At 40.0% G+C, this 11,559-nt stretch overlaps 1 protein-coding gene across 1 annotated transcript in view; it reads right to left on the reverse strand.

The window, feature by feature from the left end:
- Positions 1-1,039: 1,039 nt before the first annotated feature.
- Bzw2 (basic leucine zipper and W2 domains 2) overlaps positions 1,040-11,559 on the reverse strand; it is a 59,368-nt gene continuing 48,848 nt past the window's right edge. Inside the window, exons 8-12 of the mRNA XM_008837606.3 lie at positions 10,775-10,945; positions 9,494-9,640; positions 9,024-9,162; positions 1,857-1,979; positions 1,040-1,474 (exon numbers count right to left, since the gene is read on the reverse strand). Coding sequence (XP_008835828.1) covers positions 1,446-1,474; positions 1,857-1,979; positions 9,024-9,162; positions 9,494-9,640; positions 10,775-10,945 — 609 coding nt within the window. The 3' untranslated portion in view covers positions 1,040-1,445. The remainder of the gene's footprint in view (positions 1,475-1,856; positions 1,980-9,023; positions 9,163-9,493; positions 9,641-10,774; positions 10,946-11,559) is intronic.

Below are 11,559 nucleotides of genomic sequence, written 5' to 3' on the forward strand. Positions count from 1 at the left end.
AGTTTTCCCAAATGGTATCAGAGTGTTACTATTAACAACAGGCTCCTCAGAGAATAAAATCACCTAGCTATATATAAATATAAACACAGACTTATTAACACATATAGAACTGAGGAAAACACAAGGAATATTGTGTTTGCTTACAATTGTGGGTAACTTCGTGGTATTAACAGCAGTGTGTATGCAAAGTTGGGCTATTTTTTACTTCACTATGAAGACTAAAAGAATGGAGGGTTTTGTTTTAAAATTTTTTTTGAAACAGGGTCTTATACTGTAGCCCAAGCTGGCCCAAAACTTACTACATGGCCCAAGCAATCCTCAAATTTGTGACAATCCTTGTGCCTTAGCCTCCCCAGTGCTGGGCCTAAGTGACCATGTTGTAAGGGGTCATATCTAAGTGACCATGGATAAGAAATATAACATTTGACAGAAAAAAAATTATGATACCTGCATATGAAGTAACAAATAAAAGCTCTGGGAGTGGGGGTGGAGGTGGGCTGTGAGAACACATAGTAGGTAAAAGAAATCTCTTGTCATGCATTATGGGGACCTAAAGGCCCCACTTTGCAGAGGTCTGAGAGGAAGTTACTGGGGCGCGGCCTGACTTGTTTTAAAAGTCTGACGGATACTTCCGCACTGCTGAGGAGTGCATGATCAGTGTGTGATCATCCTTAAGATACACCCTCAGTGGGAGGGGGATTTCCAGATGCCTTTATAAGCTCTGTAACACCTGCAATAAATGAGTCCCTGCTTGACTAGGCTCCCCGTTGTGTCTGATTGTCCCCGGTGTTGGTTGGGGGTGGCAAGGGCTGGCAAATGGCACGCTTACTCATCCCCAGTCATCACTGCGTGGAGGTCGCTGGTTCGAACCCTCCACAATGCATGACTTGAGTTTGATCCCTGAAACCCATGGTGGAAAGAGAACTGATTGCAAAGGTTGTCCTCCAACCTTCGTGCCTATGCCTATACTCATACACCAACACCATCCACATTAATAAAGAACATAAAAATAAGAAATAAAAGCTCTGGGAATATAAGCAAGGATTTTTAAAAAGCCATTTATTTTAAAAAACTGGTTTGTCAAATCACATACACAAGCAGAAACACAACTACCAAAGTGGCCCAGTAACACAGACACAAGTGGAGCGTTCACACAGTACCCGAAAATAGGGCTAAAAAAGGAGTCTGCTGAGTATTAAATTTCAGGTTCTACTTGACCCCTTGTTGAATGGCTTTAGTTAGCATACAGTGAGAGGTAGAGTCCCGAGTGTATTAGCTGATGCCTCAGGGCTCCATTTAAAACAAAACAAAAATGAAAACCACTTCGCCTCTGCACCAGGAGGCCTAGCCTATTGTTTATTTCCTTTGTGAAAACAGAAGCCAAGTTCTCTTCCAAAAGGTTTGCTTTCCCAAGCGTGGGTCGGGCCGTGTGCTTCTTGAGCCATTTAGTTCTCTTCACCGTCCGACTCAGATTCTAGGAGAAAAGAAAGAAAAATCATGTACTTTCAGCTGGATTCCTTTAAATGAGGAAATTATGAAAGAACTCCTAATCACTCCCCGAACCCTGTCCTCATGCTGAGATATTTTTGTCATGCATTAATTAGGCAAAACAGTTAACGCACTCTCCCTCCCTTTTGTTTCCCAGTGAACTCTTGACTTGTAAAAACACAACATGTTTACATTACTGAATACAATCTTTTATTCGTTACTGAATACACTCTTTTATTTGCTGGATCACCTAAGTTAGGCAAAATGCTTGTAAATGAAGGCATTTCAGGAACTTTAAGGCAAACAAGGGAACGGGGAGATGATTTGAATTACTCAGTGACCATGAGAGTTATTAAATAGAGCATTACCTTCTTCTGCGTTTTGTAACCACTCCACAAATTTTTTCATCTGGTCCAGAAAGACACTTTTGCCTTTGGCAGCATGCGCCTCTTTATACCACTTCAATATTGCTTCTTCACTCAGAACATCGGCTGAAATCAGAAAGCAAGGAATGCAGTTACCACATGAATGGCACATTCTAAAAAGACCTGGGCTGGAGAGATGCCTGAGAAGTTAAGATGCTTTCTGTGCAATCAGGAGGACAGGAATTCAGATCCCAGCACCTATCTAACAGGCTGGGCATCCCAAGCATGCCAGTAACTCCAGTTCCAAAGGGGACGGGACAGGGACAGGATTGCTAGAGCTTGCTGGTCCCAGGATAATCAAGAAAAGAAGAGCTCCAGGTTCATAGAGAGATCCTGCCTCAAAGGAACGGGTAGTGATAGAGGACATCCAACCCCCACTTCTGATTTCTGCACACACACAAACACAAGTAAATCTTTGACAATAATAAAACCCCACAATTTCAGCTCCTATAACTTAGAAAACCAGGTCTTTTAATAGTAAAAAGCTGCATTAAAGAGAGACCTAAACTGGGCATGGTGGCCCATGCCTGTAATCCCAGCACTGTGGAGGCAGAGGAAGATCTCAAAATGAATCTATATCTACACTTGCCAAGATAGGATTCAAGTTCACTTCCAAGTAGTACAGAGTCATACGCTAACAATGAATTTAACAAGTGCTTCATGACAACATGATGGCATCTCAGTCAGAATGCAGTACAAGCCCCTGGTCAGTACCAGGTTGTGGGAATCTAGGTGTTAGCTTGCTGACAGAAAGCAGGAGTATTTTGTAATTCTGTAAATGAATCAGAATTCTAGTATTTTAGAAAACTGTCTCCCTCCAACTTCAACCATATCTTTATTAATGTGCATCTTCAGACCAGTGTGGTGGTACATATATGTAATCCCAATACTTGGCAGAAGGGGCCAGAGAACTAGGAGTTCAAGGTGAGCCCACCTAGACAATGGAGTGAGCAATAAGCTAGCAAGTCTGGGCTACACAAGACCTGTTCTCAAAAAAACAAAACAGGAACAATCTGAAATAAAGACAGGATGCAATAACGATGACAAATTAGGTATAAAGATGAGCTTCTTGTGTGGGATGAATACACACACAGCCCAAACTTCTATGTTTGTGCCATCACTAAATTACTACTGTCCCATAGTGTAGCATACTAAGTCACAAGGGTAATATTTTCCCTGTACCATATTAAGAAAAAAACGGGCTGTAGAGCTGGCTCAGTGGTTAAGAGCACTGGCTGCTTTTCCAGAGGATCTGGGTTTGGTTCCCACCACCCACATGGTGGCTAACAGCTGTCTGTAACTCGAATCCAGGGGATCTGACACCCTCTTCTGGCCTCTGGGAGCACTGCATACATGGGTGCACTTTTATACAAGTAGGCAAAACATTTATGCACATAAAGTAAGTTTTCTTTTTTAAAAAGAAAAAGACACAAAACAAATGCTAAGATCCATTACTACTTAAAATTCTAGATGGCATACCATTCAGTTATCATTAATTATCATGTACTGTATCTAGGACATTTAATGCTAAGTAGAAGGCATATGAAAATAGCAGCTTTCATGCTCTGCTAACGTTCTAATGGGTCTTTTGAGATTCTGTCCCCTGTGGGGGTTCAATCCATTATACATACTGATAATGAAACATCTGCAAGTAAAAAACAATTTTGACTTATGGATACACACAGAAATGATTTAATACTGTACTAATTAAAAACATTAGTGCCATTTTCATAACAAAATCACTAAGTAACTTTCTTTTTTTAAAAAACTTGCTGTTGGAAAGACCCTTGAATTAAATTTCAGAAATGGACCTGATAACAAATGGATGTCCTTGCCCTTTTTTTTTTTTTTTTCCACTTTTTGGTTTATTTTTTATCATTAGTGTGCATTTGTAACTACATTTTGTAAAGGAAAGAGGCCAAGATTTACCTATTTATAAGGATTGGATTCCTCAGCATACCATCCATCAGGGTCCTGCAGAACTGTTCTTAGCCTCTAGTCTGAGGTTCTACTTTCAGCACCCCATAATGAAAGGCCCTCAGCTGGTTTTTGTAGGTAGGATGGTTATGGCCTCAGGAAGTGACTTGTTGATACTCGGAGACTTGAGAATACTAATTTTTGGTTTTATGAATCCCTTATAATAACTGGTAAAATATATTTAGGATGCTCATGATTTAGATCAGTATTTTGAAAACTCTTTTGACCATATATCCCTAGCAGCAAGAGCATTTTTAGCATGCATGTCCATCATATGTAAAAATTCTGTGCCTTGAAAGGCCATTTTACATGTCCATATGTACACATATATTCACTACTAAATTACTATTATTATAAAAATAGGATTATAAGATAAGCCTAATATATAGAGAAATGCTTTTCTTTCCATATCGTATGTTAATGAAGTGGGGCTCCTACACAGAATATACTAGAAAGGTGATTTCTCCTGTGAGTCAGACAATGCTTGCTGCTTCTTTCTAAAGGCAGCCCTCACTCCTGTGTTTTATTACCCCACAGAGGCCAAAAGATGCCATGCAAAGGCTAAGAGTCAATGACAGTAAGGGAAAGAACAAATAATAAGATAATAGTCAAACAATCAGATTAACAGTGCAAAGGAGAGTTCTGAGAAATTAAGAACCAAACTTATTAATAACAAATACTTGTTGGAAGACCAAATTTCTAGTATCAGGGAATTAATAATAAAAAGAAGTAAAGCAACTATCTGGGATAATTAGGTATGCACAAACAAATACCAGAAAGTTAAGAAATACAACTTCCGTTTAGTAATATTAAAAAGTCTCATCTAAAAAGTGAGCCATTTTTCAAGACTGGTGATCAAACCTAAGGCTTCATACATGCTACGGAAGCTCGTTGCTGAGTTATACCCCCAGTCTCTTATTTTATTTTTGTTTTTCTGAGATAAGGTCTCACTCTCTAGCCAAGGCTGGTCTCAAAATTGCAATCTGACTGCCTCAGCCTTCCGAGTAGCTGGGATTACAGCAAGAGCCACCAGGTCTGGGTTTAAAAAGGAGGAAACAAGCCAGGCATGGTGGCGCATGCCTTTAATCCCAGCACTCAGGAGGCAGAGGCAGGTGGATTTCTGTGAGCTCGAGGCCAGTCTGGTCTACATAGTGAGTTCCAGGCCAGCCGGGATATAGGGAGACCTTGTCTCAAAAAGACCAAAAAAAAAAAACCCAACAAGGAAGAAGAAACTCTTGAAGAATGAAGAGGAGGGAGGAGGGACAATTTTCTTTCCTATTAAGGAAAGTGGGAGAGGGGTTCATTAAAGGCAGAGATCACTCTGGGAGCCTTATCTTTTCATTCTCTTAAGTGCTCCAGCTCCAAGTTATGAGCCCTTCCTTTCCTTGCCCTACTACCTTGAACACCGCTCTTCCAGGATGCTTATTTTGGCAACTGACATGGGACTATACTTTTTTGTTGTCCTTTAAAATCTGCAGTCGACAAAGTCTAGAACTCTTTTGTCCGTCTTATTTCCAGCAATGAACGTGAGACTGGCCATATAGCATGCATTCAGTACATGTATGATGGACAAACACATTGATATGATGAGGAAAATTATAAATATTTCTTAATTTAAAATTTGAGTGCTCATGAGGAACAAAAACACAATCCTGTAAGCAGGCTGAGACTCACCAAGCTTTACAACAGGTTACTTATTCATATAGTTAAGTTTAAAACTATGTCACTGGAAGCTTAGGAAATTCAGAATTTTATATTAGGGATGTCACATAGGGATACAAGTCAAAAATAATTTCCCTTAAGAATGCTGGGAGCATTTTCACTTTTTTTTTTTTTTTTTTAAGAACAAGAATAAGAACCTCCTTTTAGAACAATTTGCACAAGGGGCAAAATTTAACCTATGAGTTTTCTGCAAATAATAAAATTCAGGACAGAGATAACAGCACTCGAGAGGGGATTTTATATACTCCGAGACTGGCATCTATCTTGAAGTCATTTTGAAGAGTGAATAATGTTATTTCAAAAGTTAGTGGGTTACTGTTTTTCCTTATCATCTTAGAAATATAAAAATCTAGCTTGTAAAACAGAAAGTGAACCACACACACATAATAAAATCTGACTGAAAATAGAATAAGAAATTAAAATGCAGTGCTTTCTGCTACTTTTTACAAGATCTCCAGGTGATTCTTACACACCCTAGAATAGGAAAAGGAACGCTTTAAACTCACAGTTCATTTGGCCTTTCAAGGCACAGAACATGTAAATCCTTACAGAAGAACATGTCCCCCACTGCACTGGGATTTGTTGGGCAAAACAATGTCAAAGTATAAAACTGGTATCCCCAAAAACATCAAGCACAGTAACCTAGGACCGCTTTCAGTGGTGGTATGGAAGGACCATTCTTCTGGGATTCCTTATTTTAAGAGAAAATGTGTGATTATTCCACTCAAAGCAAACTGCATGTCCCTAAAAAATAATTTTAGCAGCTCAGTGGTACATCTTTATGTTTCACTAAAAAAAAAAAAAGTTTTCTGACTTCCTTTCTAAAAATAAGCAAAATAAAATTAATGCTGACTCATTTCCTGTTCCCTTGGGCTGCTCATGCCTACCAGAGGCATTACCCACTTCCTGTTCATGTGCCACCTAAATGTTGTTAGTTTAGAATCTGAAATGCCCCCCAAAGACTCGTATATCCAATGCTTGCACCCCATCTGGTAGCACTATTACGGTAGGCTGTGGGAGCTTTAGGAAGGGGGCCTGGATGGAGGAAATAACTCAGTAGGGCTGGCCTCTGAAGGTCATACCCGGCCCCTGGTGCTGGCCTCACCCTCCTCCTGGCTGGAAGTGTGACATCAACAGCTTCTGCCACATGCCTCTGCTGTCAGGCTTGGAATCCTCTGAAACCATGTGCCAAAACAAATCTTTCTATAAGTTGTTTCTGTTCGCTATTAAAGTCACAATACAAAAATGTAAAAGTAATCAATGCAGATGCCATTACCAATGACAAGTGGTTTCTGTGTTTTTGTGTGAAATGGGATGCTCTTATAGAAGAGTTTAAACTATGGTGCTGCAGAAAAAGTTCTGCTAAGCCACTGTGGGGAGGAGCTGTTTGGGGAAAAAGTTTGCTTTTCCCTAGTGGAAAAATACGGCTAATCCACAAAGTAAATGCAGAACCTGTCCCTAGGGCTCTGTATTGGTCTTCAGATGGAGCCAGCTGTAGCAGGGGTGGACAGAAAGCCACTGACCAGATGGACCTTGCTTCTTATTCCTGGCTGCTGCTTACCACATGTGGACTGGCAGATTAGCCTGCAGGTCTGGTTTCAGTGGATACTTTGGGTACCATCTGGTAAGTCCTAGTTTTAAGACACTGGTATTTCTAGACACATCCAAAAAGAACTAATCATGTTTAATTTCAAATGAAATTTAGCAGTTATGACATTGTTTTCTAAAGCATTTTAAAGTAAAAAATTACATTTATGTGTATGCCACAGCAGGAGCGTGGAAATCAGAGGACAACTTGTGGGAATTGGTTCTTTCCTTCCACTATGTGGGTCCCAGGGATCAAATTCAGGTTGTGAGCCTTGGCAGCAGCTCTGTTACCCACTAAACTACCCGAGCAGCTCAGTTACTACAATCTCTTAATGACACTGTCATTACCGATAAACAACTGATTGTTCTGCAAAAGTAAAATATCACCCAAACACTGATGAACACGATTCAGGCATCTACAGATGCTGACTGGCTAATTAAAACTCATAATACAATTCCATTAAACGTTAAAAAGTCTATTAATCAATAATGTAAAAAGCTTATAGTACACATTCTAAAATTATTATTCAAAGTAGACAATTTTCTAGGTGAGGGATAGATGTTTTCTTTGTTGCTGTTAACCGACCCCTAAGACATGAAAGTCGAAGGGGGCTAGGTAGGAAGAAAAAGGAGATCAGTGAGGAGGGATGAGACGGTAATGAGGGTAAATATGACCAAAATACATTATATGCATGACTAACATATGTAAATAAAAACTGAGGAAAAGGTGGGACGCGGTGGCACCTCCCTTTATTTTTAATAATATTTTATTATTTTTATGTTTTATGTATATGAGTATATTGTGTGATATATGTAAGTACACCCGTGTCATGCAATGCCCACAGAGGCCAGAAGAGGGAGTCCAGGATCCCCTGGAACTGGAGTAAGGATGGTTGTTACCCTCTATGTGGGTGCTGGGACTGAACCCATGTCCTCCTCAAGAGCAACCAGTGCTCTTAACCACTGAGCCATCTCTCCAGCCCCAGTGGCACCTGCCTTTAATCCCAGTATTGGGAAGCAGAGTACTCTGTAAGATCGAGGCCAGTTTGGTCTACATAGGAGTTCCGGGCCAGCTGGGGTAAATAAACATTTACCTTGTATTACTTTATACTTTTTTTTTAATATTATGCCACTTATGTTTATAATGATATCTAATAAGCCTTTTGTAATGTTCAAAATTTATCTCTTAATTGTTCCTGTTCCTCTAATAAAACTACATACATCTAAGCCAAAAACCAGTGCAGGACCACTTTTTTTGGTATGCTATAGGTATGAAATCAGTTAGAACCTTTAACATTCATTTTTAGTGCCAGTCGTCATGGCAACCTAAACCTTATAAATACAATGAAAAGGCAGTCAACGTGAAAACCTAAAAATAGCCTTGCCTTAGAAATATAGAATGGCTGGGCCAAATAACTAAAATGCCAAGTGAAAAGGCTAATTATTCTAGTAATTTTCAAGTCAGCTTTATGGCACGTAAATGGATCTGAACATAGTATATATAGCATTTTGAAAATCACAGTTATTAAAGCTAATTGTTACAATTCAGAAGCAGACTCAATTATCTTATACAATAACATCTGTTCACCAGTTCATACCATCTTCTGGCAGGTTCACCAATGAGAAGTCTCCAGGTAGGCAAGGTTCTCAAGGCTGCACCCATGGGGTGTGCACCTTCTCTTTCTGTGATATGGCTGCCTAAGCCTTTCTATTTGGCATCTTTGCTGTTCTCCATGAGGAGAGGCCTGTGATCTCTGACCTACCCTGCTTTGCTATAAAGGGCTTTAGCAAACACAGAGGCAGTGTTGGGACATGGACAGATACCTTTATAAAAGAGGACCACAATCTTCTGGAAGGCTTTCATGAAGTGGATGTTGTCATAGCAGTATTCCTGAACCTTCTGGAGGAGGATCAGCTCAGACTGGCCTTGGGAGCTGAACACAGCCAGTAGGGGAGCGTATTGCTAGAACAGAGCAAGGGAGAAGCATCACTAGGGAGGTAGGAATCTCAACCGCACACTGGAGCTCTCCTTAGAAAACACCCAGGATTATCTTCTTACTGTAGTATATGTAATCAAAGTGAATTTTATACCAGTATCTGACTAGATTTCTCTCATTGTACCCACTAAAGAGACCAAATATGAGACTGCCAATATTGAAGACAACCGCAGAGCTCACTGTGTGTACTGAGTGTTGGGATTATAGACATGTGCCTCCATATCCAGCTGTATCTGTCATATGGTCCAGAGGTGCTGCTGGCCCTCTACAGGGTGGCTCCTTTTTAAGACCCATTACCTTCAGGTGTTTAAGAGCTTGCTCCGCAACGAGTTCTTCCTTCTTGTTCCATTCAACAGCGTTCATGATACAGGTCCACAGAAGCCCAATCACGGCTGTCTCAGGAAGATCATTCCTTTTCATTTCTTCCTTGACATAGAGCACCACCTACATTTAATGGAAAGACAGTCAGAGAGCAACAGGCAGAGCAAATATAAATAGTCCCCAAACTAACAGGCTTAGTTCTGGTCAAAAGCTGTTAGATGGCACGGAATTATAAGTACACTTGTTTCAACATCTCCATCTGGTGGATAGTTATCAGTCTGAAATCCTCTGACTCTCAACCTTTCAAGATACTAGGCAGGGCTTCTAAGCCTTCATGGTAGAAGCAGATGAGGGGCAGGGATTTGGGAATAAGTGGGGGCAGGAAAGAATTCCTCAACTTAAGTTAGAGTTTGTCGTATAAAAAGGTCATTTCTAAGTTTAAAGACCAACGTTTTTCCAGATATATAAAATAGTTATAGCCATGTAACACATAGTAGAACATATATAAACACAGTTTCAAAAACTGCTGTTTTTACATTGCTATTGTGAATGGGGTGAAACAAGACACTGGTCCAACTGATGCTTTCCATGATATGGATTCAAGTTTTCTTCTTCAAACACAAAGCCTAGGTGCCAGAGCTACAGCTCAGTGGTGGAACTCTTGCCAAACATGCATGAGATCCTGGGTTTGACTCCAATCACCATGAAAATTAAAAAAAGTCTACATATTCATACCCAGTAGTGCAGAAAATGCCCAGTGTGAACTCTAAACACTAGTTATATGCTTAAGCAGGGTAGAGAATCCACAACAAAAACAGAAAGTCATAGTGCACGATATTCTGACAGTAGTCAAGTCTATTTGTCAAGGAAATACCTTGATAATCATACCAGCCTGGTAAAATAAGTCATTTATGTCAAAATAAGCATTGACTTCTAGAATACCCTAAAAAATATAAAATGGAATGTTCTGAATCAGTACTTTGAGCTAATTTAAATGACAGGAACAAGAGGATAAAATGTACAGCAATCAACCTAAAGGCAGCCTCTTAAGTGAGGAAAAGCTTGTGTTACAGGACCCATATAATTCTTCCCATTTGTGTGTGCATTTATACACATGCATACACACCAACATACATAGTTTTTGCAGTACTAGGGATGGAATCCAGGCCTCTGGCATGCTATACACATGCTCTACTACTAAGCCCCACCCCAGCCCCGTGTCTATGTATGTTGTAATGGTACATCATGGTCTCCCACCTCCTTGATCGGGCATTCCTGGGACAGCCGCTCTTGCAGTTCCTTCTGCAGTTCCTTCCTGGTGCCCAGTGACTGCTGGACTCGGAGAAAGTCTGATAGCTCCTTCAGCCCTGCATCAGTGAAGTATTTAGCAAAATGATCCACACTCTGTCTGTTCACTGGGAAGAGTTCCTAAAAAAGAAAAAGGGGGAAAAAAAAGTCTGGTACAAGCTATTCAAATAGAGAATTTTCATATCAATCTCATGATATCCTACATTTGGAAGAGAAAAACAAGGCATGGTTTTCTGAAGGATAATATTTCTGGTATGTTCACTGAGGTAAGCACCTTTTAAAACGAAGCACTTTAAAAAAAATTACTTATTATTTTTATGTGTATGTGTGTATTGCCTGCATGTATGTGAGTGCACCCCTGTTGTACAATGCCCCCAGAGGGCAGAAGAGGCAGTTGGATCCCCTGGAACTGGAGTGGACAGTTGTTAGCTGCCATATGGGTGCTGGGATTTGAACCCAGGTCTTCTGAAAGAACAACCAGTGTTCTTAACCGTTGAGCCATCTCTCCAGCCCCAAAACAAAGCACTATTACAATGAGAATTGATCAATGTAAATTTGATTTGCTCATTGAAACCATCAATCCCCTTTTCTTTTAATACACAATAGCATGTATAAATACAGAACTAACAAAGCACTTTTACAATGAGAATTGATCAACGTAAATTTGATTTGCTCATTGAAATCATCAATCCCCTTTTCTTTTAATACACAATAGCATGTATAAATACAGAACT

This window comes from Nannospalax galili, unplaced genomic scaffold (assembly GCF_000622305.1).
Source record: "Nannospalax galili isolate Female #2095 unplaced genomic scaffold, S.galili_v1.0 scaffold719, whole genome shotgun sequence".
NCBI classification, from domain to species: domain Eukaryota; kingdom Metazoa; phylum Chordata; class Mammalia; order Rodentia; family Spalacidae; genus Nannospalax; species Nannospalax galili.